The sequence below is a fragment of the Bubalus bubalis genome, chromosome 11, assembly GCF_019923935.1.
Source record: "Bubalus bubalis isolate 160015118507 breed Murrah chromosome 11, NDDB_SH_1, whole genome shotgun sequence".
Taxonomy (NCBI): domain Eukaryota; kingdom Metazoa; phylum Chordata; class Mammalia; order Artiodactyla; family Bovidae; genus Bubalus; species Bubalus bubalis.
In genome coordinates, this window is record NC_059167.1 from 66844753 (window position 1) to 66871400 (window position 26648).

A 26648-nucleotide genomic window follows, 5' to 3' on the forward strand; every position below is an offset into this window, starting at 1 on the left:
ATCTGCAGAGTTGAGGGAGTGAGGAGGAGGTGTGCCCCTCTTGGCCCCCTTCCCTGCCCCCTCTCCCGGTGTTAGTAGTGGGGCCAGATAACTCCCTCTGGGCCCCCTAACCTTTTGTTTCCCTGGCGCCAGGGGGGCAGCGCCAAGGGCAGCCTGGAGCCTGGTGGCCCCCTCCCAACCAATGGGGTTAGGGTGTCCCGCCTGCGACGCGAGTTGGGCGCAGCGGGGCAAGAGGAGGCTGAGCAGGAACTGCTGGGAGTCGGTGGTCCCTGGGGAATGAACTCACTCCCGGACTGTCCGGGCTCTAAGCCCTGCGCCCTCCCTGCCAGGGTTGGCTTTGGCCTGGAGAAGGGCGGTGGGCAGTCGGCCGAGCCTCAGACGTGGGGCGGGCACACCCTCGGGGGCCACTCCCCCTGGGGCAGAGGAAAGGAGCTGCTGGGTTAGGGAAGCCAGTAGACAGCGCCCCCTAGTGCCCGCCGCTGACTCAGCCAGGCGCCCCCCGCAGCCCCCCCAACAAGGGCCCTCTCAAGGGCGGGCCTCAGGAAGCACCTGCTCCCCAGGACCAGTGGCCGCCCTGCATCTCCCCCAGGTGGCTTCCTTGTTTACAGGCCTCCTGCCCTGATCCCAGCGTCACTGACTGTGGCCACTCCTCCTATTTCCAGTGACCGCTCCAGAAGCAGCTCATTCATCTTGGACCCTGCCCACGCAGCTGCTCCCCCACCCCCACCCCCCCTTCTTGATCCTCCCCCCAGGCTTAGGGCCAAGGCCCCGAGGGCCTTCTCTCTTCCCTCCACTCCAGGCCTTGCTTGGTTTCCAGGGATCTAAGAGCCGTGGCTTCCCGTTGCCCTGACTCAACGGAACCCCATTCTGTTGGTGCCAGAGAAGATTGGGGCCTTTTTCCAGGAAAGAGGAAGCAGCCTAGGACCAGATGGGCAGGCTTAAGAGAGGACAGAAGGGGCAGGGGTGTCCCAGGCTGTCTTAGCCAAGTCTTCTGGGAGGAGGGAGCAGTAGGGCAGCCTTTGCTTAACTAACATGTTATTAGGCACACATTATGTGCAAAAACAGAAGCCTCAAGCTGTTCCAAGTAAGCAAGTGACCAGGCCAGTGGTAGGCCAAGATTTACCTAGTAGACAGTGGGGAGCAGTACCCTGAGCCCTGGACTGGGCATGTCTAGGTGTGAGGGGAGCCTTAGGCCACATGGAGAGGAAGGGAGCAGGAGGCCCCCCAAATCTTCCTGGGGCACTGGAAAGGGAACAGGATTAGGATGGGTAGGGTCCCCTTTGTTTCCATTCTTGCTTCAGGGGGAAGATGGGGAGTCTGAGGCTCATCAAAGATAGACAGCTTCTGGCCCTATCCCTTGGCAGGGGCCATGAACAAACCCTGTTGTTCTACTGGTTGGGGAAGAAATCAGCAGGACAAGATTCTCCCAGAACTGCAGAGGATAAATGTCTTGGGAGAGCCATCACTAGCCAGGTGACTTGACCCCAGCCTGATTCCAGGAACACTCACTAGTTATTTCGTCTCAGTCTAGGCAGCTGACTGACCACACCCATAAAGCTGGGCAGTGGACTGTGAACACCAGTCCATGGAGCAAAGGGTGCTCAGCTGATGTCACAGGAAGGCCCTGCTTCAGGACTTCCTAGGGCTTAGCCTCAAGCCACAACTAAAGAAGTATAAGTTGGGGGGGATGGGTAAGTCATAGGAGATAGATAGGGAGAAAACATATCTGCCAAATGCTATGGATGGCAGCAGCAGCAGTCTCACCTCCATGGCGGACCTCTGCATTACAGTTAAGGGACTTCCCTGGTGGTCCAGTGGTTAAGACTCCATGAAAAAATGAAACAAACATCAGTGTTACGATTAAATGCCAAATAGTGGTAGGGCAGTATCAAAATTGGGCAGAAGTTGAGAAGGCAGGGTTCCAGGCTGGTGAAGAGACAGGCAAGCAAAATCTAGCATGTGTAAGAGCCAGTGGAGGTAGGAAGAATGAGGGGCTTAGATTTATGATTAGGCATTGAGATTAGCAGAAAACTCCTGGGACAACCAGGGAGGGAACAGACCAAGACTTGAGAAGTCAGCGCCCCCAGCTGCCTGAGTGTGGAGAGTTCTGTGGGGAGCAGCACCATCTGCTGGCCAAGGGGAAGAACAGACCCTGCTCCTAGACTTGGGAGTGCTGTGCTTAGTCGCTCAGTTGAGACTCTGCAACCCCAAGGTGTGTAGCCCTCCAGGCTCCTCTGTCCATGGGATTCTCCAGGCAAGAATACTGGAGTGGGTTGCCATGCCCTCCTCCAGGGGATCTTCCCAACCCAGGAATCGAACCCAGGTCTCCCGCATTGCAGGCAGATTCTTTACCATCTGAGCCAGCAGGGAAGCCCATGAATACCAGAGTGGGTAGCCTATCCTTTCTCCAGGAGATCTTCCTGACCTAGGAATCGAACTGAGATCTCCTGCATTGCAGGTGGATTCTTTATCAGCTGAGTTACCAGGGAAGCCCAGACTTGGGAGGGTAGGCCTTAAAGCCCAACCCAAGCTTGGAGTCAGAAAGAACAGAGTGAAGGCAAAGAATCAAAAAATCATCCTGTCACATCTCCAGGAGGAACAAGGGCCAAGGCTTGAAAGTATGAAGGGCCTTGGCAGCTTCCTGTGGCACCCCAGTCCCTCTTAGAGATCACTCACACACCGCTCTCCCCAGCATCAACACAAAGGCACCAACTCCAGAGTACCAGGGCAATGCAGACAGTTTAATGCTCTCCACCTCATCACCATCTCCCACTGTCCTCCAGGAGGCTCTCTGCCCCAGGGCACCCCTCACACTGGAGCCCCAGACAGTGTGTGCACAAGGGCAGGCCCACCATCAGCCCCACCTCTCACCCCAACCCATGCCCAGGGCTTGGGGGGCTGGCCTTTTCACCTGCGGGACCGAGAGGCAGACAGAAGAGAGCGCTTCTGAGAGAGACAAGCCACAGTGATAGGGAAGGCTAGGATAGGAGGTAATGCTCCAGGAGAACAGGTGTGTGGAGAGTGAAAAGGAAAAGAGCTGTTACACGCAGGGGGATAGTGATGGGGTCACAATTCTGACTTCTCCAGGCTATGGCCCTCTACTGGGGAAGCAGGCTTATGGCCTGGGCAAAACAGCAGCTCTAAGGCAGCTCCGAAGACCAGCACAGGCAGCGGGCAGAAAGCATCAGCTGATACCCAAGGGCAACAGGGATAGTTGCACTCCCCCGCCCTACCGTCCCAGCCCAGCAGCCTCCAGGAGACTGAGCACAGATGATGCTGTGGCTTTCCCAAGAAGGGACAGCCCCTCAACTGCCTGCCCGCCTATCGGGGTTGACATCTTCCTACAACCAACTGAGGTGCTCCTCCTCATAGCGCTGGGGGTCGATGAAGGGCCGGTCAATAGAGCGGATCATCAGCTCCCCACAGTACACACACTCAGCGGCCACAAGTTCATCCAGGTCAGCCTTGAGCTGTTCCCGGCTGGGCCCCCCAGCAGCAGCGCCCCCCTCAGCCTCCTTAGCCCGGGCAGAGCCCTTGGCAGGGGGTGGAGCAGCCCCCAGCTTTCGCTGCAGCTCCTCGAGCCGGGCCTGCTTGTAGGCCGGCAGGCCAGGCCGCACGGCCTGCAGCAAGCAGTCAGCATGGAACATGTGGCCACAGAGGAAGAGGTAAAAGGGGCGGTTGAGCAGGGGGAAGTCGCAGGTGGCACATTTGTCCTGGGGCTCTACGGTGCCATAGCGGCCCCGCAGCTCCTGCAGGTCTCTCCGGATGCGCTGGGCACTGGCTGTGGCCTCCTCCATCTCTCGCTGTAGCTCTTGGATGTGGTGGTTGTAGGCCTTCAGTGAGCTGCAGATGGCCTCCTTGAAGTGGTCAATGGTGACGAAGTCAGGAAAGAAAGGCAGCACATCTTCAATCTTGAGCAGGGGGCAGCTGGCCAGGCAGGCCATGGCCGTCTGCACATCTTCCTCCTCCTGCACCACGTGCCGCGCAATCTTCAGCCACAGCTTCTTGCGCAGCTCTTCGTCTTCCTCAGGCAGGTCAGCACACTGCTTGGCCAGGTCCACATCCACCTGTGGGGAAGCTGAGAGTGTTAGGGTCAAGTCCCCTCCCCACTCAGGGCAGAGTCTGTGGGAAAGACAGATGCCCGAGAGAATAGATGCCCAGAACTCCTGGCAACAAGAAAGATCGGGCTTCTGGGAGCTGAAATAGGGGCTACTGAAACAGGAAGGAACCTGAAACAGGAAGGCCTGTCAGTAACGGGCCTGTCCCTGTCAGAGCTATGCTAATGCTACTTATTAATGGTGGGCCTGCAATATTAGCGAAGTTAAAAATCACCTCGGGAAATAGCCAAAATACAGATTTTTGGGCCCTCACCCAGACATTCTGATTCAGTAAGTCTTGGATTCAAACCCAGGAATTTGATTTTTTTTTTTTGACTGCAATGCATGGCTGGCAGGATATTAGTTCCCTGACCGGGGATTGAACCCGTGCCCTTCGCAGTGAAAATGCACAGTCCTAACCACTGGACCACCAGGAAATTCCCTCAAATTTTAAATAGCACTTTATATAATCCTAAATAGGTGATAATTCATGATCTGAGCAATGCAACTCAGCACCTTCCCATTCTGCAATTGTGGCTAGCATGTATGCAGAACTTACCTGTGAGGGAAGTGCTTATTGTATTATCCCCATTTTGCAGCTGAATAACCTGAGGCAAAAAGAGGTTCAGAAACCAGTCTGAGGTCACACAGCCTAGTACAAGACAGAGCCAGAATTCAAACCCTGACTTCTGAGTCGTGTTCTTCACCTCTGTACAACAGCTCCTCTGCGAGAGAGGCCAGCACCCCTTAGCCACGGTCCAACCCCCCCAACTTTCAACATGTCTTGCTTTCTAGTCCTCTCTCCCAGATGGGGTCAAGGATCACCGGCTCACCTGCAGGGCCAGGTCCACAGCCTCCTCATACAGCTCCAGGACCTTGTAGACGTGGACACAAGCACGGTGGTGGCCGTGCTCAGCGCAGAGCCGCAGCGCATACTTGAGATCATAATGCACGCGATGCGGGCTGGCCCCGGCCTGCTCCAGGTAGGCCAACAGTGAGGCCGGCTGGCCCCGGGCATAGAGCGACAGCAGGTAATTGTGAATGGCCTGCTCGGTCTCGCCCAGCACGTTCACGCAGAACTCCATGTAGCGGATGGCTTGGCTCACCTGCTGGGCCTCGCCACCTTGGCTATAGTTCACCAGGGCAGGGATGAGCTGCCGGGCATCCAGCCGGCTGCCCATCTCAATCCAGGCGTCCACCAGCTGGCGAGGGATGTGACGGATGAGGATGGGCGAGAACTTGTAGAAGAGCTGGGGATCACGGTGGCGGGCCAGCACGGCCAAGGCCTCCTCGTAGGCCTCATGCTGGCAGTGGTAAGCCACCACGCGCTCGTAGTCCTGCATGATCACAGCAAAGTACACCATGTGCTCCGTGTCCCCGTGGCTGGCCAACAGCTCGTGGATGGAGGCCCGGCTGGCGAAGAGCCACTCCTTGTGGCGAGGGCTGCTGAGGAAGGAGCGGAAGCGCTCACGGGTTTCCCGGTAGAGGTTCAGGGCGTCGGGGTCACCCTGCAGGGCCCCGAGCCGGCTCAAGTAGAGCTCCGTCAGCCAGGCAGTCAGCAGGGTTGCCTGGGTTCGTTCGGCAGGCTTCAAACTGGCTAGTTTTCGCTGCAGGAACTCGGCCAGCGCCTCCTCCTGTCGGGCCTCCAAGAACTTAAGGGCAATCTCTTCAAAGTAGCTCTGAGTCAGGGCATAGCAGCGGGCGCTCTCCAGGTAGCGACGCTGGCGGAAGCAGAAGTCAGCCTCCCGGGCCAGGACTGTGTCCAGGCAGTCAGGCCGCTCTCGACAATACTCCTTGGCCAGGTCGAAGCGGTTCATGTCCAGGTAGGTGCGCCAGACATCCCGTGCCTCCCGCTGTACGTGGTAGCGGAAGACAGCCCGCTCGGTGTGGGCCCACAGGTGGCCCGTGGAGGAGTCCTTCACCATGTGCTTCAGCGGCCCAAACTTCTCCAGGAAGTGGTCCCGCAGCACCACCTGTCCCGTCAGCGTGCACACTGCCTCCACCCGGTCTGCCAGCAGCAGCAGGAAGTGGAACTGGGTCAGGACAATGGCCAGGGGTGGGCTGGCCCCGGGACCCACCCCCTCTGGGTACTCCCAGACCCGCTCCTCACTCAGCAGGGAGTCCGGACGCCCGCAGTCCAATGATCCATACAACACGCCATCTCCCATCATCCAGGCGAAGGCCCGGGGCGCAGAGCGCAACTTGGGGGTGTAGAAGGCCAGCTCGCTGTAGCCCAGACTGCTGGGGAACTCACGGAATGGGGGTGGGTGGTCAGCGTAGGCAGCAAAGAGCCCCGAGAAACCCTGGGCCTCAGCTCCCTCCGCCACTCGGCCTATGAACTGGAAGAGGCGCTGCCGAGTGGTGGCGATGACAAAACCGCGCCCTTCAGGGCCCCGCTCAGCCTCAAGGGAGCACACAGGTGCTGGGCCCCCTTCTTCATTTAGCACGTACAATGGACGGAAGTAGAGATCCGGGGCAGGGCCAAAAAGCCCACCCTCGCTGGCTGAAAGCTCTGCTTCGAAGATCTGCCCTTGGGCGGTGCCAACCAGGATGGGGCCCGTGCTGCTCTCAGTGCCCAGGGCCTTATTCCAGCCCACACTCTCCACCAGCTGCCCCTTCCAGCGTGCCAGGGGCCGAACCTTCTGTCCATTACGATTCACATAGAGGACCTCAGTGCTGCTCAGAGCGATCAGCAGATGAGAGCCTGGAGGAGGGCAAAGCATGGCACCCTAGAGGATGCTGCCTTTCCCGCCCTCAGGTCCCACCCACCCCGGCAGTGACCTGCCCTCAAAAGTCCCCATCCCCACCTTAGAACTCTATCACTACTCACCAGTGGGGTCCAGGAACATCTTGTGAACTTTGGCATCATCCTTGCGCCCCAGCTCCATGTGGTTGGGTTCATTTGCTTTGCCCAAGTCAATGCTGTCAAGACAAGAGTCAGAGCATGACTCCAGAAGAGGGCAGAGCCTTTTTTTGAATCACAGACCTCTTTATGGAGAAGGCAATGGCACCCCACTCCAGTACTCTTGCCTGGAAAATCCCATGGATGGAGGAGCCTGGTTGGCTAAAGTCCATGGGGTCACTAAGAGTCGGACACGACTAAGCGACTTCACTTTCACGCATTGGAGAAGGAAATGGCAACCCACTCCAGTGTTCTTGCCTGGAGAATCCCAGGGACGGGGGAGCCTGGTCGGGTACGTCTATGGGGTCGCACAGAGTCAGACACAACTACAGCGACTTAGCAGCAGCAGCAGCAGCAGACCTCTTTATAATCAGATGAAAGACACAACCTTTCCTCCCTGAAATCTACACAGACACATAAAATTCTGAATACAATCCCAAGGGAACTCTGAAACACATATGGAGTCCTCCTTCAGAACCCTCAGCTCTGAGAATCTACTTCATTTTGAGAGTCACTAAGCAGAAGTCTTTTGCTTCTGCTCAACACACCCCCAGTGCCTCCAGGAAGATGGGCAGGGACATCCCAGAATGCTGGGGTAAAAAGGGAACCACAAATAGTAGCTAATGGTTATTGAGCATTTTCTAGATACCCAGCAGCATGCTAAGAGCTTGAGCTAGTATGACCTCAATTAATCTTCACAGTAATCTTGAGGGGTATTTCCTTAAGGTTATTCCCTATTTAAGGTATTTCCCTTATTAAAACCTTTTCAAATGATACGCTCATTCTAACCAAAGAATCAATGCAAAATTGTATGAAGGGGAACTTCCCTGGTGGTCTAGTGGTTAGGAGTCCACCTTGCAATGCAGGGAATGCGGGTTCCATCCCTGGTCAGGGAACTAAGATCCCACAAACCTCAGGGCAACTGAGCCTGAGACCCACATTGAAGATCCCATGTGCTGCAACTAAGACCCCACACAATCAAATTTAAAAACAAAAAGTAAGTATGTACGAAGAAAAAGTTAATGACTTTCCTTCCAAATTCCTGTTATTCCCACCAGAAAAAAGTGATATTAACGTCTTTCTCCATGTTCACAACATAAAGTTATTTTATCACTGTTTTTATAATTTATACCTTACTTTTCTCAATGATATCATGAACATTCCACTGGGTCAACAGATACAGCTCTCATTGTTTTAATAACTGCATAATATTTCCTTTTATGCCCGAATCATAACTTAATCATTTTCCTACTGATGGGCATTCAGCTTGGGTCTAGTTTTTCCTACCAGAAACATGGCTTCAATCAACATCCTTGTATATATACCTTTCAAACTCGTAGTTTTCTTTCTATTACTTGAATTTCCCAAAGTGGGACTGCCAGGAAATGTCACAGATATTTTAAAGTTTAACAGACATTACTTTTCCAAAAGGTGGTGGCAATTTATACTCTTTCCAGCAATATATGAGTCCATCTCTCTATATCTTCACCAGCATCATACACTGCTATTTTAAACTCTTGCTAATCTTATAGGTTAAAAATAATAGTATCTTAGTTGTTTTATTTTTTTTTTTTTTTTCAATTTTTTGGCCATACTGCACAACATGAGGGATCTTAGTTCCCCAATCAGGGATTGAACCCACGTCCCCTGCATTGGAAGCACAGAGCCTTAATCACCGGACCACCAGGGAAGTCCCTTACTGTTATTTTAATGTGCATTTCCCACAGGTTTAAACTATTTTCAGATGTTTACTGGAAATTTGGAGTTCCTCTTCTGTGAACTGCTTGTTTATTATATTGTTTACCTTTCCTCTCCTACTGAACTTTTTCTTATTAATTTCAAAGGGTTTTTTAAGGAACAGGAATGTAAATCTTTAGTCATAGATGGAAAAACATTATTTTCCCACCGTCTTTTGTCCTGACCTGCCTCATATGCTTTTCTATTTTTATTCTGTCATAACAGCAAGTACATAGTCAAATCTATCTTTTCCTTTGTGGATTCTTGATTTTCTAGCTTGAGTAAGAAGGTCTCCCTTAAGCCCAAGGACATAGAAATTTATTAAATTTTCTTTAATATTCACACTGCTTATTTTTTTATATTTAAATAATTATTCTACTTAGAATTCATTTTTGTGATACTGAGATTTAGCTCTGTTTCATCTCAGATGGTTATTCTGAATAGATAAAAAATTTTGCTAACACCTTTTGTCATGTATTATTTCCATTTACTTGAGATATTTCCAGTTTTATTGAGATATTTTATTTCTACTTATAGTGAATTTATTTCAGGACTCTAGACAGTTCCACTTATCTACATGACTAACTTTGTGGGTTGGTACTGTTTATAACGGGTTTCCTTGGTGGCTCAGTGGTAAAGAATTTGCCCGCAATACAGGAGACGGGGGTTCAATCCCTAGGTCAAGAAAATCCCTTGGAGAAGGAAATAGCAACCTACTCTAGTATTTTTGCCTGGGAAATCTCATGGACAGAGAAGCCTGGTGGGCTACAGTCCATGGGGTCACAAAGAGCTGGACACGACTTGGTGACTAAACACACACAGAGTCTGTAACAGATGAAGGGACGTGTTCAGAGAGACCAGGTGACTTGCTCAAGATTCCATTGCTGTAAGTGGCAGAGCTGAGCTCTGAGTCCAGGTCTACTACACTACATCAGTTCTCTCTGTGAAAGGATAGGATATTTCCCCAAAATCCCAAATCACTGTTTCACCTGCCCAGAATGGAAGAAAGGCCTGGTCAATCAACAGTTCCAAAATACCACCAATCCACTTCCTACACTCCTAAACCTTCTGGGTCTTCATTTACCGGAGTAGTGTATCCTTGCCAAGGCTCATGCAGAGCTGATTGCAGGAGACGACAAGATTGGTGATGCGCTCGGAAGGGGTAAAGTCAATGCGCTGCTTCGTGAAGATGGGCGCTTCCTTCTCTAGCTGGGCATTCACATATCCTAGGCAAGAAGCAAAAGAAAGGTTAACTATGAAACAGAGGAAGGGCAAGAAGAGGCAGGTTGCTCCCCTCCACCTTATTCTAACATATTCCTACCCCAGGATGTTGGTTAGTGACACTTTAAATATCAATATATCAAGCACTTTACTAATCACCTCTACATTAGTCCTACACTACATTATAGGTTCTGGGCTCTTCCCACACCTCTGAAAGCAGTAAGGGGTTGATTCTTTGAACCCTTGGGATGCTATTAAACCACTATGTACCTGCTCCTGGTGGTAATGAGGGAAAATTTGAGTGTTCTCCCTTATCAGTCTTTGGCCAAGCAATCCCAGCTCAACTAAAGTCATCTAGTTCCACTTTCTTCCCTCCTCCCTGCCCATGCAATAATGCTCTCAATGAATCTCCAGAAGAATGAGGGCAGAGGGATCCCTGAGAAACCCTTCCAATCAGTTGGTTAACAAACTGCTGGTACTTTCTCTCTAGCCTTAACTTTCATTTCTCTATCACTACTCAAAATATTCCAGCACTTCAGATGCCTCTGCCAACTCTGTACTACTTTCTACAAAAACTTCCCCTCACCATCCAGCTGCAAACAGCTCTACCAAAAGCTTAAGATACTTCATTTTCCCCTGTTCAGTGACAGAGTTCCCTCTAGGCTCATCCCTCCTTCCCCTACAACACTCCCCTTTCACCAGTTCTTTACTCATTCTTTCTTTTACCTCCACAAGGGGACTGATGGGAAAAACACTGAATCAGATGAAGCCTATTCTCATCTGAACCTATTCTCAGTTTTCCCAACTGCGGCCCTCTAAGCAAGTCACTTCCTTATCCGAGTCCCAGTTCCCTCTTAGAAGGACTCTAGTGGCATGGCCTAGATCACGCGGCTGTGCTTGCTGCTCTTACAAACTTCGACCATCCACCGCCTGGAGGCCATAAGAACCTGAGGAGAACCAAGGGCCTAAATCCAGACTGCAGGTCCAGGAGGTGAACCCGAGCTCCTGGAGCCACCCGCTCCGCTCCTCCCATGCAGATGCCAGGAGAGCCGAGAGGTGCAGCGGCGCCCTCACTTCCCTTACCCGAGTGGGGGATGCCCACGCTGGGGCAGCCGGGCTGCAAGACGGTCGAGCGGGACAGGGAGTCCTCGTATTCATCCAGGATAGACGCCATGGTGCCCGGCCTCTGGGTCCTCCGTCCCAGGGATTACAACAGGGCTCCCCCCAGGGATCCCCGTCTCCCCGGATTGGAAGCTGCGACTCCCCAGCCTCGACAGGAATCTGACAGATCCTGGCAATCCGCCACCGCCAACTCCTCCCCTTTAAAATCCTGAGAATCTTTTCACTCTCGCCTTATAGAGCGAGAAGATCAGAGAGCCCGCCTCCTTGAATTTGGCGCAGTCCTGCACCCAACTCACGCCCCCAAGAGAGCACCGGTTCCCCTTAGCCGATCTCAGGTGGTCCCAACGTCGCCTGAGCAGCTCAGCTGACTCCCGCCCCTGGGACGCACGCCTATAACGTAACTTCCGGGTTCTCAGAGGCCCACGTTTGCTGGCGCAGGAACGTCGCGGAGCCGGCCCTTGGGAGGTGCAGTGAGGTCTGCGGTGGGCGGGGCCGGATGATGGTAGGGGCGGGGTCGGGTGGCGGACGGGCGGGGCTATGGCCTAGCTGGCTCTCGGAGCGGAGTTCTCCGTTCTCTGCTGCGGAGAGTCCGAGCTGGTGGTGGTTTAGTCACTAAACCGTGTTCGACTCTTGCGACCCCATGGACTGTATGTAGCCCGCCAGGCTCCTCTGTCCATGGGATTCTCCAGGCAAGGATACTGGAGTGGGTTGCCATTTCCTTCTCCAGGGGATCTTCCTGACCCAGGGATTGAACCCAGGTCTCCTGCACTGCAGGCAGTTTCTTTACCGACTGAGCTACCAAGGAAGCCCCTAGGTGGTGGACTGGCCCCGCTGAACACAAGCCCCACCCTCCTGGACTCTGCTGCAGTTCTAGACTTTGACACCAGGAGGCAATCCTGGCTTTCTCAGTCGCCTTCCCAGACCCGCCCAGCGCAATCCAGCCTCAGCCTCTGAGAAGGTCCCCAGCATTTTTCACGCCCAGGCTTCCCTCCGGCAGAAGACCACTCAACCTCTCTGGTCGGCTCCCGCTCGCACATTTAAAAATAGTCCGTTGCCCTAGGTCCCCAGTGAAGGAAAAGACTACCCACTCCAGTACCCTTGCCTGGAGAATTCCATGGACAGAGGAGCCTGGAGGGCTGTGGTCCAAGAGGTCGCAAAGAGTCGGACACGACTAAGCGACTAACACACACACTAGGTCCCCAGGAGAACATTCCTTTCTTCAATCTAAACACCACCTAAATCCTGCCTTCACACGGCACAGGCTAGCAGTCCTGGCCTCTCTTCTCCCACGTCCAGGGACCCACCACTTTCCAGAAAGTGGCAGAGATGGTGGCTCGGCCAGTAGGAAGCTATGTGCTACCCAGTCTCTTCTCTGGTTTGTAGTGGCTCCTCCGTGTTGAGCAGTTACTCTCTGCCTGGCGTTGAGTTAGGTGCTGGGGTCACAGAGATAAGTACAACAACCGTCCTGGAAGATCATATACCAGAGGGGCGATGGGCCCATAAATAGGTAGTTAATGCTGATTGTGAGGTGAAAGTCGCTCTTGTCCTACTCTTTGTGACCCCGTGGACTGTAGCCTGTCAATCTCCTCTGTCCAGGGAATTCTCCAGGCCAGAACACTTGAGTGGGTATAGCTGTTCCTTTCTCCAGGGGATCTTCCCAACCCAGGGATTAAACCCAGGTCTCCTGCATTGCAGGCGGATTCTTACAGTCTGAGCCACCAGAGAAGCCCTAGTTAACGCTAGAAAAGCAATTTATGATTTGTTCAGCAGCGCACTCATTCCGCAAATGAGCATGCAAGCAAGCAAGCAAGCGAGTGTGTGTGTGCACGTGCGCACACACACACACACACACACACACACACACACATACACATACACTCTGTTCCTGGCTCTGGGGACACCACACAGAACAGAACAGAAAAAAGTCTGCCCTCCAGATGTGTACAAGGGACATGGCCACAGTGCTGTTGAAGCACAAGTGCCTGAAAAGCCTGGCTGGAACAAGGGATGAGGGATGTTGGAGGCGGATGGGGAGTCCAGAGCAATGAAACAGCGAGGATTTGGGTGCAACTGCTCTTGGTTTTCCCTCTTCCACCTGCCGGGGCAACCCAGAAAGAATCTGTTCCTTTCTTTGGGCTCATGGGCCTTGCTACCTTGCTAAAGTGGAAGACTCTAGGCAGGATTACCAATGTCCTGGCTTTAACCCACAGCCCCGGATTAATGACTAAGAGCGCCCTCTTTGTTCTCAAAAACTTCCAGATGTGCAACGTACATGGTGTGGTTATGCTTCTCTAGCTCAACTTTCCTAGTAGGTGCAGAGGACTGGACCCTCATCGGCCCTCACCAAAGGTTCTCTGGGCCTGGAGTGTCCCTGACTGCTTCGCGGTCCAACGTATTAAATAACTTCCCAGAGCTCCTGGGCAGGCCTCTCCCACCTGAAACCTGTGGCTGCGACATGGCTACGCCGCCAGGGGCACTGAGCAGCAGGTTAGGTCCCAGGAGGGAAGGTGCCCAAGCTACGAAGTAGGGAGGTTTCTGCCCGGAGAAAAGTGATCCCAGCCCCGAAGCTGCTTGTGTGTAAGGCTCCACCCCAGATCACCTGCCGGCTGCATTTTGATAAACACAAATAGGTCCAGACGAAGGTCAAATAAGCAGAAAAGGTACATTTCCTACAGATGCGCCAAAAACCACACTAAGTTCCTAATATTCGGTGTTATTTCATCTTACCTCACACTAATGATATAAAATAGGTACTGCTCTTTTCCCCACGTTAGGAAAGTGGAAACTGAAATTCAGCATGGTGGAGCATTTTGTCAAGGTCATGTGGCCAGCAAGTGAGGAAACCAGGAAGCAATATTCAAATGCAAGCAAATGCTTAAGAGTTTACCACTGCACCGTCCATGACCCCAGAACAAGCTGAGGGAAGGGTGACACAGATGAATCCTCAGGTCTGGACTGTGCAGGGAGAGTGTGCCCCCTGCATGGAGCTGGTGTCTCAGGGAAACAGCTCTTCCAGCCACCTCACTGTCCCCAGAGCCTCCCTCTCAGTTCCACTGCTCTCTGGGATGTATGGGGTGGAGCCTAAGTGGGCCTACACACTCAATACTACTCCCTGTTGAGCTGATTACAGCAGTTTTCCCCCCTGCATACTGGGTCTTCAACCTTAGGCTGGACTTTGGAGTAAGAGTCAGAGACCAGCCTTCTTATTCATGCCTAGTCACTCGGTAGCTGTGACACTGTGTACATTTGATGCTCTTAGCGTTGATCTTCTCATCTACAGAAATAGGTATAATGATACCTAGTAGGTCTGTGTGGAAGAGTAAATGAGGTGATCTAGGTGAAAGCTCATTGTGATAGCACAATGTTCAACATAGAGCATATGCTCAATAAACTCTAAATGTGGCTTTAACCTGAGAGTCTCTCAAGTCCACCTCCTCCATGAGTCTCCCTGCACCACAATGTCTCCCTCAGAACTGCTATGGATTTCCTTGTATTGACCTCCACTGCCACCTATTTCACCCCACTCCAGTACTCTTGCCTAGAAAATCCCATGGTCGGAGGAGCCTGGTAGCCTGCGGTCCATGGGGTCGTGAAGAGTCAGACACAGACTGAGCGACTTCACTTTCACTTTTCACTTTCATGCATTGGAGAAGGAAATGGCAACCCACTCCAGTGTTCTTGCCTGGAGAATCCCAGGGACGGGGGAGCCTGGTGGGCTGCCGTCTATGGGGTCTCGCAGAGTCGGACACAACTGAAGTGACTTAGCAGCAGCCACCTATTTATGAAGCATGGGCATTTGGCTTTGATGTAACAGATGCTGATTGTGGGGAATATCTCAAATATTCCTGAGCACCTGAATACAGAAATGCATTAGGGAACTTACAGCTGGAGATGCAGATCCACTGACTCCTACCCAAAAAACCCCTGTGGGAAACTTCCCTGGTGGTCTAGTGGCTAAGACACAGAGCTTCCCATGCAGGGGGCCCAGGTTCGATCCCTGGTCAGGGAAGTAGATCGCACATTCTACAGCTAAGAGTTCTTATGCGTCAACTAAAAGATCCTGCATGCTGCTACTAAGACGTGGTACAACCAAATAAATAAATATTAAGAAAAGAAATACGGTAGTTGTTGCCATGAAACAGGTAAGGGCTGACTGCTGGGCCAGGGAGAGAGAGGATTCATATATGAAAACCGGTGAATCTGAGCTAAGATTTGAAGTGCATGTGTGATTTCCAAGGACCAAAAAGGGAAAGCAGCAGCTTTGGGTCTGCAAAGACCTGTAAATAGTGATGCTGGTGGGGAGGTGGGGGAGGTGGGGGAGGTGGGGGGTGGCTGAGGAGCACTGGGAGTAGGGCAGTGGGTGAAATGGGACTGGTGGTGGCCAGATTGTGAAAGCTATTGAATGGGCCATCAGAAGGTTTTGGCTGGGGATGAAACCACCTGATCTGGGTTCTGGAAAGATGGGTGGTGGCTTGGGTGGAGTCCACATCAGAAAGGATGAACTCTGAGGCAGAAACAGAGGAGAAGTGGAGAGGGCCCAGCCTGGAAAAGAGAGAGTAGATGGGGAAGACATTTCTGAGGAAGGGCCACTGGGCTTAGTGTCAAGTTAGGCACTGGCAGCAGAGAAGGCGCTGGCACCCCACTCCAGTACTCTTGCCTGGAAAATCCCGTGGACTGAGGAGCCTGGTAGGCTGCAGTCCATGGGGTCGCTGAGAGTCGGACATGACTGAGCGACTTACCTTTCACTTTTCACTTTGATGCATTGGAGAAGGAAATGGCAACCCACTCCAGTGTTCTTGCCTGGAGAATCCCAGGGACGGGGGAGCCTGATGGGGTGCCGTCTATGGGGTCACACAGAGTCGGACACGACTAAAGTGACTTAGCAGCAGGAGCAGGCACTGGCCAGGGGGAAGAGAGCCAGCAAGGAAGCGTGCAGGACGGCTGCTAGGAGACCTAGCATATGGTCCAGTGACAACTTTGTCTGGGAGGAGGATGAACTGGGTTGGGGTGGGGCAGAGGTCACACGACTGAGCTCAGTCTGGATGATTGCATTTGAGGCCCCTGCAAGGCATTTACTCCAAGAGACCCAGCACCTGTTGGACATTCCCTAACTCACTAATAAATATTTATTAAACAATTGCATGAATGAGTTTTCTCATGCTTTAGTTTCTACATTTGTTAAAGGAGAAAAATCTACTTTGCAGTGTTTTGTGTTAAAATTAGTGAACCAATATTGATATATTCTTATTCACTGAAATCCATACTTTATTCAGATTTCCTTAGTGTTTAACCAAATAACCTTTCTGTTCCAGGACCCTATTCGGCAGATGACCTTGCATTTATTTTATAATGATTTTTTAATGTTTATTTGTATTTATTTGGCTGTTTTGGGTCTTTTTTTTCACTAGGGTAATTTTTAAGCTCTAAAATTATCTGATTTTATTTCTAAGAATATGTTTCAGTTATATCTAATTGTCTTTAAGATTCCAGGCACTTTTCATATTTGAACTGTGGACCTGTTTGCTTCTTTATCTTTAATCTTTATGAATTATCTGACTTTAAAATTACTGCCCACTTCTCTCCTGTTTAGTCTGAACCCCAGGGGACATCCCCCTCTTCACCACAGTGTTCAGATGCACAGCCAGGAGATGACTCTTGACTCCATGGGGGCTCTCAGTCCTGCCCCAGGATTCTGTGGCATTTCCCTACTTTGATCTTTGACCTACTTTCTTAGGTAACTATTGCACATCTTTCTGTCTTCCTTGACACCATTCAAACCTTTCCCCTTTTCCTAACTCTCAGCTAATAAATCTGTGTCCTATCTTCCTAAGAAGAAAGAAGCAGGAGAAGATTTATATAAGATCTATTGCCTCATCTACCCACTTATCTGCTCCTTTGCCTTCATTTTTTTTAATTGGAGGATAATTACTTTACAATATTGTGTTGGTTTCTGCCATACATCAACATGAATCAGCCATAGGTATGCCTATGTCCCCTCCCTCTTGAACCTCCCACCCACCTCCCTGTGCCGGGTCTTAACTGTTGCATGCGGGATCTTCAATCTTTGTTGCATCATACAGGATCTTTTAGCTGTGGCTTGTGGGATCTAGTTCCCCAACCAGGGATCAAACTCAGGTCCCCAGCATTGGGAGCACAGAGTCTTAGCCAGTGGACCACTAGGAAAGTACCTGACCTTGTATTTCGTTATCTTTTCTCCTTAGGCTCCTCTTGACTGTGGCAGTTTTTTCCGACTTTCCTTGTTTTAGGTGACCTTGACAATTTTGAGGAACACTGGGCAGGTAGAATGCTTTTTATTGGAATTTGTCTGTTATCTTTTTTTCATGATTAGACTGAGGTTGTTGAGTTTTAAAAGGTAAAGACACATTATCATCACCTCATATCAAGTGTGCATACCATCAACACTGCTTATCACTGTTGATGTTGATGTTGATCCCTGACTGAGGTTTGCCAGGTTTCTCCACTGTGCAGCTGCTTTTATCCTCCTTTTTAAACTGTACTCTTTGAATGGAAGTCACTATACACAGCCTACACGTAACGAGTGGAGATTTTTGCTTCCTTGGGGGTTAAGTATTATACAAATGGTTTGGAATTCTTTTACATGGGAGATTTATGAATTTATTTATAATTTTAACTTTTTATTTTAATCATATATTTGAATTGTTGGTACATTTTTTCCCAACTGTCTAAGTGGGAAATGAAGCCATCCTAGGTCAGCAGTCCTCAAAGTGGGGTTCACAGGTCCTTATGGGGTATGGAAGTCTCTCCCAAGGAGACCACACCAAGTCTGGTTTTATGAGAATCAGTGCCCAGAGCATCTGTGGCTTAAAGTGACCAGCAGGAGAGAAGGTGCCTGGGAGCAAGGTCACGTCCCCTTCCACCTCTGCTGCTCCTGACTCTTCAGAAGAAAAGCACACCACACACCCACCTGGATGGCAAAACAGAAACCCCATCCCTTGGTGCATTGCTTCAGAGCTTAAAAAACCTGCAGGGAGCCCAGAAGAGAGACCTCTGGAATTGTGGGTTCTCCCACAAAGAGAATAAAGACAAGAAAACAGTGAACAGGACTTTCCTGGTGGTCCGATGGTGAAGAATCTGCCTTCTAATGCCATGGACATGGGTTCAATCCTGGGTCAGGGACCTAACCTCTCACATGCTATGAGGCAACTAAGTCCCTGTGCCTCAACCACTGAGGCTGGGCACCTAGAGAGAAGTGCGTACACCTCAACGAAGAGCCTGCGTGCTGCAACTCAGATCTGACACAGCCAAAAATAATAAATAACTATTGTGAACGGAGATGTGTATAAACAAGGCTTCTCTGCATTTACATTAAACAAAACAAAACAGTAAGAGAACTGATGATGAATTTTGTCACGTTCAAGCATTCTATCCATGAATACATAAACTAATTGAAAACGAACCCCCAAAAAGCCTGATGCATTTCATCAAAAGATGTATTTCTAGTATAATTTTACTTTTCATGTATAACTTTATCAAAATGTGTAATATATTTGTGCTTTGATGTTGAATGATTGTGATGATAATTTAATTCAAATTTAAAAGAAAACAAGTAGACTTAGAGCCTCACAGTCACAAGATATATAACATAATGTTAAAAAACATATATATACACTAATTATACCCAGTTAGGATACAATACCAATAAAACTTCCAACCATAAGATACATGAGAGGAAGACTGAAATATTGAAAGAGAAAATGAATAACATACATTTTCCAGCTGTTAAAGTGGAGCTTGTTTACATTATTCTTTGTGTGTGTGTGTCGCAGAGTTTTATTAAAGTGAAAAAGGGACAGAGAAAGCTTCTGACATAGACATCAGAAGGGGGACGTGAGAGTGCCCCCCACATTATTTTAAATGGATGTGGTAGGATATCAAACGAGTTTGGTATTTCAGTTTCCAATGTGCGTATGTAAAAGAGTGAGGTCAGAGTTTTATTTAAATGTCAGTATTCACAGTTTACTAGAAGTGGCATTCTCTGCAGCTGCTTGGTCTTAAGGTGAAGAGTTTTGGTTGTCGGTACCTATAGTTTTGGGGCTTCCCAGGTGGCACTAGTAGTAAAGAACCTGCCTGCCAATGCAGGAGACATAACAGATAGGGGTTTGATCCCTGGGTCAGGAAGATCCCCTGGAGGAGGACACAGCTACCCACTTCAGTATTCTTGCCTGGAGAGTAAGAGGACAGAGGAGCCTGGTGGGCTGCAGCCCGTAAGGTCGCAAAGACACTACTGAAGTGACTTAGCGCGCGGGCACCTATAGTTTTATTCATTTTTAGGGAGTTTGGGAGTCTTATGGGGGAGGTAGATGCTTTGTCCCAGCACCACCTCGCCAGGCGCCACTCCCAGGCTGGCTGTTGCTCTCCCTACCACCACCCTCCCGCGCTGTTTCTCCAGAAGCTCTTCTTCTCAGTATGTGGAACCTAACTCAGTCAGATGCTGCTGGACGAGTCTCCTGGCCCCTCTGAACGCCTCTCATTTCCTCAACTGTAAATGGTGAAGGTAGAACTAGAGTATCTCTTAACAGTCTGTGGTTCTCTGAAACCCAAACCTTTCTCACAGTCTGTTTGGAGACATGTGGGGATAGCTCCCAGGGAATAATGGTTTTCACGTCACTGCCTCCAAGCTGGTTTCTGTGCTTCTTATCTATCCCTTAGTCTAGGATACATTTTAAAAGATGCCTCAGCCAGGAAGCCTTCTCTGATTATGTGAAACCAAATAAAATCTAACAACCAGTCCTCATCCTGCCTCCAATCTTTTAGGTCATAAGACCTGATACACTGTAAGCACTTGAGAAGTGTCTGCTGTATTAATGCATGGCTTGACACATAAATGTGTATTTACATGCATACCATCACATTATATATGTCTATGTATTCAGCCACATGTCCTCTTGCAGAAACTGTTTTCAAACTTAAAAATAATGAGATCTTTGTATTAAGAATAAAAATAATAACACAACAAAAACACTAAAATCCAAATTGTTCAAAAAGACCACTAATATGTAGTGTTGTGAGGCTGTGAAGCAACTGGAACTCATTGCTGGTGGGAATGTAAAATGGTGCAATCGTTCCTCGCCACTTTACATGCACTGACTTTATGACTCAGCACTTCCATACCTGGGTATTTACCTGAGAGAAAGAAAACATATACCCACTTAAAGATTTGGACCAAATGTTTATAGCAGCTTTATTCATAACAGGCCCAAACTGGAAACAACTCAAATGTCAATCAATAAGAGAATAAACAAGTAGTAGTACATCCATTCAATACTATTCAGAATTAAAAAAGAAAAAATTATCCTTACACACGGGGCTTGCCTAGTAGCTCAGTGGTAAAGAATCAGCCTGCAGTTCAGGAGGTGCATGTTCCATCCCTGGATCAGGAAGATCCCCTGGAGAAAGAAATGGCAACCCACTTTAGTATTCTTGCCTGGAAAATCTCATGGACAGAGGAGCCTGGCGGGCTACAGTCCATGGAATTGCAAAAGAATCAGACATGACTTAGTTACTAAATAACAACAACCCTTACATACAACAGCATGAATGAATCTCAAAAGCATGCTGAGTTTTAAGAGGTCAGACATAAGACAGTAGACAGAGCCTGATTCTGTTTATTTAAAATTATAATAGGCAAAAATAAAACTTTATCAACAGAAAACTGTTCAGTTTGCTTGGGAACTGGCATAGAGGCGGAGGATTGACTAGAAAGAAGCAAGAAGGAACTTTATAGAGGAAATGGAAATGTTTTGTGTCTTGATTGTGGTGGCGGTGAATACATTGGTTGAAACTCCTTAAACTCCTTAAACTATACAGTTAAAATGGGTGTATCTTAGATGTAAATGATATCTCAATAGAGTTGATTGTTATACCAAATGTTATTTTATTTTTTAATAATTTATTTATTTATTTTTATTATTGATTTCAGGCTGTGCAGGATCTTCGTTGCCATGCCAGCTTTTCTCTAGCTGCGGAGAGTGAGGGCTACTCTTCACAATGCCACTCTCACTGCGATGCGCAGACTTCTCACTGCGGTGGCTTCTCATGTTGCGGAGCATGGGCACTGTGTGGGCTTCAGTAGCGGTGGACTGTGGGCCCAGTAGATGTGGCTCCTGGACTCTAGAGCACAGGCTCAATAGTTCTGGTGCTCAGGCTAAGTTGCTCCTCAGCATGTGGGATTTTCTTGGATCAGGGATCAAACCTGTGTCTCTTGCATTGGCAGGCAGATTCTTTACCACTGAGCCACCAGAGAAGCCCTGCAATAGCAAATTTTAAAAAGATCTCTGCCCAAATGTCAGAATGGATATTAGAGTTTATAAGACAAAAGATAACATGCTTTGTAGCCCATAATTATTTTTATTTACATTTTTAAAAACACTGAAATATAGTTGGTTTACAATAATGTGTTAGTTTCAGGCAGATAGCAAAGTGATTCAATTACATATATTTTTCATATATTTCTGAAGGTAATCTTCAGATTATCTTCCATTATAGGTTACTGCAAGATATTGAGTATATTTCCCTATGTTATACAATAAATCCTTGTTGCTTATCTATTTTAGGCATAGTAGTTTGTATCTGTTAATCCCATATTCCTAATTTATCCCTCCCCGCACCTTCCCTTTTCATAACTGTAAGCCTGTTTTCTGTGTCTGTGTCTGTTTCTGTTTTGTATATAGATTCATATGTACTATTTTTTAGATTCCACATATAAGTGATAGAGTGCCTGATGAACTATGGACTGAGGTTCGTGACATTGTACAGGAGACAGGGATCAAGGCCATCCCCAAGAAAAAGAAATGCAAAAAAGCAAAATGGCTGTCTGGGGAGGCTTCACAAATAGCTGTGAAGAGAAGCGAAAAGCAAAGGAGAAAAGGAAAGATATAAACATCTGAATGCAGAGTTCCAAAGAATAGCAAGGAGTGATAAGAAAGCCTTCCTCAGCAATCAATGCAAAGAAATAGAGGAAAACAACAGAATGGGAAAGACTAGAGATCTCTTCAAGAAAATGAGAGCTACCAAGGGAACATGTCATGCAAAGATGGGCTCGATAAAGGACAGAAACGGTATGGACCTAACAGAAGCAGAAGATATTAAAAGAGGTGGCAAGAATACACAGAAGAACTGTACAAAAAAGATCTTCACAACCGAGATAATCACGATGGTGTGATTATAGGTCTGGCTCACCTAGAGCCAGACATCCTGGAATGTGAAGTCAAGTGGGTCTTAGAAAGCATCACTACGAACAAAGCTTGTGGAGGTGATGGAATTCCAGTTGAGCTATTTCAAATCCTGGAAGATAAAGCTGTGAAAGTGCTGCACTCAATATGCCAGCAAATTTGGAAAACTCAGCAGTGGCCACAGGACTGGAAAAGCTCAGTTTTCATCCCAGTCCCAAAGAAATGCAATGCCAAAGAATGCTCAAGCTACCGCACAACTGCACTCATCTCACACACTAGTAAAGTAATGCTCAAAATTCTCCAAGCCAGGCTTCAGCAATACATGAACCGCAAACTTCCAGATGTTCAAGCTGGTTTTAGAAAAGGCAGAGGGACCAGAGATCAAATTGCCAACATCTGCTGGATCATGGAAAAAGCAAGAGAGTTCCAGAAAAACATCTATTTCTGCTTTATTGACTATGCCAAAGCCTTTGACTGTGTGAATCACAAGAAACTGTGGAAAATTCTGAAAGAGATGGAAATAACAGACCACCTGACCTGCCTCTTGAGAAACCTATATGCAGGTCAGGAAGCAATAGTTAGAACTGGACATGGAACAACAGACTGGTTCCAAACAGGAAAAGGAGTACGTCAAGGCAGCATACTGTCACCCTGCTTATTTAACTTCTATGCAGAGTACATCATGAGAAACGCTGGGCTGGAAGAAGCACAAGCTGGAATCAAGATTGCCAGGAGAAATATCAATAACCTCAGATATGCAGATGAACCCACCCTTGTGGCAGAAAGTGAAGAGGAACTAAAAAGCCTCTTGATGAAATTGAAAGAGGAGAGTGAAAAAGTTGGCTTAAAGCTCAACATTCAGAAAACGAAGGACATGGCATCTAGTCCCATCACTTCATGGCAGATAGATGGGGAAACAAACAGTGTCAGCCTTTATTTTTGGGGGGCTCCAAAAATCACTGCAGATGGTGACTGCAGCCATGAAATTAAAAGATGCTTACTCCTTGGAAGGAAAGTTATGACTGACCAACCTAGATAGCATATTGAAAAGCAGAGACATTACTTTGCCAACAAAGGTCCGTCTAGTCAAGGCTATGGTTTTTCCTGTGGTCATGTATGGATGTGAGAGTTGGACTGTGAAGAAGGCTGAACGCCAAAGAATTGATGCTTTTGAACTGTGGTGTTGGAGAAGACTCTTGAGAGTCCCTTGGACTGCAAGGAGATCCAACCAGTCCATTCTAAAAGAGATTAGTCCTGGGTGTTCATTGGAACGACTGATGCTAAAGCTGAAACTCCAATACTTTGGCCACCTCATGTGAAGAGTTGACTCATTGGAAAAGACCCTGATGCTGGGAGGGATTGGGGGCAGGAGGAAAAGGGGACGACAGAGGATGAGATGGTTGGATGGCATCACTGACTCAATGGACATGAGTTTGAGTAAACTCTGGGAGCTGGTGATGGACAGGGAGGACTGGCGTGCTGCGATTCATGGGGTCACAAAGAGTCGGACACGACTGAGCAACTGAACTGAACTGATAAATGATACTGTATAATATTTGTCTGACTTGCTTCACCAAGTATAATATTCTCTAGGTCAATCGGTGCTGCTGCAAATGGCAATATTTCATTTTTATGGCTGAGTAATATTCCATTCTGTGTGTGATGTCTATATCTATCTATTGTGTTTTCCTAAACTGTACCTCTTGATGGGATAGCCCATCATCCTTAAGGGTGGGCTGAAAAGTAGGTGGTGGTGGATCAACAAATGGGGCTCTGCAGTCCTGGCTGTATCTTAGCTGTGAGGCCTTGGGCAAGTCATGTAACTTCTATGAAGACTCAGTTTCCCCATCTGTAAAGTAAAGATAATAACAATACCAGTATATTAGAATGATGACTTTGTGTTCCCTATGTGGGTCACAGGAGACAAAATTCTGAACCTATCTGTTTTTTTAATTAATTAATATTTATTTATATGTTTTCCGCTGCGCCAGTTCTTCACTGCTGCTGCCTGAGGGCTTTCTCTGGTTGAGGTGAGCTGGAGCTACTCTCTAGTTGCGGTGTTCAAGCTTCCCATTACAGTGGCTTCTGCTGCAGAGCACAGGTTCTGGGTGCTCAGCAATTGACGCTCATGGGCTCTAGAGCGTGGGCTCAGTTGTTGTGGCCCAGGGCCTTAGTTACTCCCAGGCATGTGGGATCGTCCCATACCAGGGATTTAAACTGTGTTCTCTGCATTGACAGGTGGATTCTTAACCACTGGACCACCAGGGAAGCCCCCGAACCTATCTTATCTGACAAATGTGTGTTCACTCTTAGGCCGCGCTATGACTTCATCTGAAAAAAACTTGACCTGACCCAGGGGAAGATAATTATACTACTAGTGCACCCTTGCAGAGTACTTTCTCTGCACAACACTATTCCAAGCATTCTCTGTAATTCATTTAATCCTCACAACATTCTATGAGGCAGGCACTATCTTAATCCCATTTTACAGACAAGCAAACTGAGGCCCAGAAAAAAAAGGCAACAGCTAGTAAGGGATGCAACCTGGATACCAATCCAGGTGCTTTGACCCAGAATCTGTGCTCTTAACCACCAAGTTAACTTATCTCTTGTTGACAAAAGCATAATTTGTGATAAAGGCAGGGAAAATAACTTGATTTAGAAATACTAACTTTATACAAACAAATGTGAACAAAATGCAGTACCTTTCATATCAACACTTTTATAAGAAATAGTGAAAGCTAATTTTATGTTGGTGTGGAAAATCCTGCTCTGTTTCTAGTTTCAATTGCTGTGGTTTAGCCAAAGAGCTAAAGAGCTGGAGAAGGAAATGGCAACCCACTCCAGTGTTCTTGCCTGGAGAATACCAGGGGCGGGGAAGTCTGGTGGGCTGACGTCTCTGGGGTTGCACAGGGTCGGACACGACTGAAGCGACTTGGCAGCAGCAGCTAAAGAGCAGTCTTCCCTACTAACAGGGTTAGGGAGACCAACCCTCATGGTTTTAGAGCTGAAAGTTCTGTATCCTGGGGAGGTATCCCTAGGTCTAGCTATTCCCTGCTGAAATAACCCTGAAGGAAATGAAAGCTGTGATGTGACCTGGATTGGGCTCTCACCTCCCTTCCCAACTCATTTCTCACCACTCACTTCCTTGGTGAGCTGAGCTAGTTTCAGTTACACAATGGACCAGAGTCTTTCCCTTCTGGGCCGGATTCCTGCTATTCCTTCAGGCTGTTTCCAAGCCCTCTTTGCTTGGTTCACACTGCCAAACCCAACCAGACTGATGAAATTCGGCAGGTACACACCTATGTGGTCATGCCAGTGGTTAAAATATCCACTTCCCTGAGTGTGTCTCTCACCATCACTCTTCCCTAGGAGCCAGCCATTAAAGGTTTAATCTCCAGCATACTAGAGATTTTCTAAAAAGCTGCTCCAGCCCAAGGACCACCATCTCTCTGTGGGCCAAACCAGTTGTTAAATAATGTAAATGTCATCCTTAGTTCAAACTATATAAAATGCAGTTTGTATAAGCAATGCCAAGGAGAGGATTTGGATATCATTACTAACTGAATACTTCTTTATTGGGTCCTCTTTTTTGTAAAGCTGCTAATGTTCATCTTGATCATCAAAGGAAAACACATGCTCTAGGGTTAACTGCAGAAGGTCGAGTGGACCTTGGTGGTCTCAGGCCCCAATTTCTATCCACGGAGACTTTGGGCCAGCGGAGCCAGTCTTTGAGGAGAAGCAAGTAAGGATTAGCTGAGTCATTTGCACAAGTGCTTGTGACACCAAGGAACATGGGGATAGTCTCTTTATCATTTGGTAAATCATGCCTCACCATTCATTTATTTATTCCACAAAGAGTTAATAAGCTCCTCTTTAAATGGGATGCCACTGGGCTAGGGCAGTAAGAGCCAGAAGTTGTATGAGACCCTCCTTGTCCCCTATCCTGTGTATAAGACATGCACACAGGAAACACGGAGTGTTCTCAAAATGAGTGAGACACACCTTGAGTTCAGAGAAGGAGGGTTAACATAGGATAAAGCAAGATGGAGGAACACATGAGCCCGGATTTGTTCATCGCTGTGCACTGAGCACTTTCCACAGTGCTTACCCCACAGTGGGTTTGCAAAGAACCTCATGGAATGAAGGGATGAATGAGAACATAATCATAATTCATGATCCTGCCATTCTGACATTGTTGACATGTTGGTGTGTTTCCCTTTTTTCTAAATATACAATGAATGTGTATTTTTAAAAATACTTATTTATTTGGCTCTTCTCAGTTTTAGTTGTGGCATATGGGATCTAGTTCCCTGACCAGGGATCGAACCTGGGCCCCATGTGTTGGGAACTTGG

General features: G+C 48.4%; 1 protein-coding gene and 1 non-coding gene across 2 annotated transcripts; both read right to left on the reverse strand.

Moving 5' to 3' along the window:
• Nucleotides 1-2720: 2720 nt before the first annotated feature.
• Nucleotides 2721-11543, reverse strand: VPS18 (VPS18 core subunit of CORVET and HOPS complexes). Its single transcript, XM_006066251.4, has 5 exons — nt 11041-11543; nt 9821-9962; nt 6928-7019; nt 4931-6801; nt 2721-4067 (listed from the first exon to the last, which is right to left on the reverse strand). Exons 1-5 carry the CDS (start codon nt 11129-11131, stop codon nt 3342-3344), a joined length of 2922 nt encoding a protein of 973 aa, XP_006066313.1. The 5' UTR covers nt 11132-11543; the 3' UTR covers nt 2721-3341.
• TRNAE-UUC lies at nt 4462-4534 on the reverse strand. Its single transcript has one exon. It is a non-coding gene; the product is annotated as a tRNA-Glu (tRNA).
• Nucleotides 11544-26648: the final 15105 nt, after the last annotated feature.

What these genes read in the sequence shown, in the direction of transcription:
- VPS18 (XM_006066251.4), bottom strand. Translation starts at nt 11,131, where the DNA reads ATGGCGTCTATCCTGGATGAATACGAGGACTCCCTGTCCCGCTCGACC. An exon ending in GGCAAGGATACACTACTCCG is followed by an intron (nt 7,020 to 9,820) that starts GTAAATGAAGAC and finishes TTGTCTTGACAG; the next exon opens with CATTGACTTGGGCAAAGCAA. An exon ending in GATGTTCCTGGACCCCACTG is followed by an intron (nt 6,802 to 6,927) that starts GTGAGTAGTGAT and finishes GCCCTCCTCCAG; the next exon opens with GCTCTCATCTGCTGATCGCT.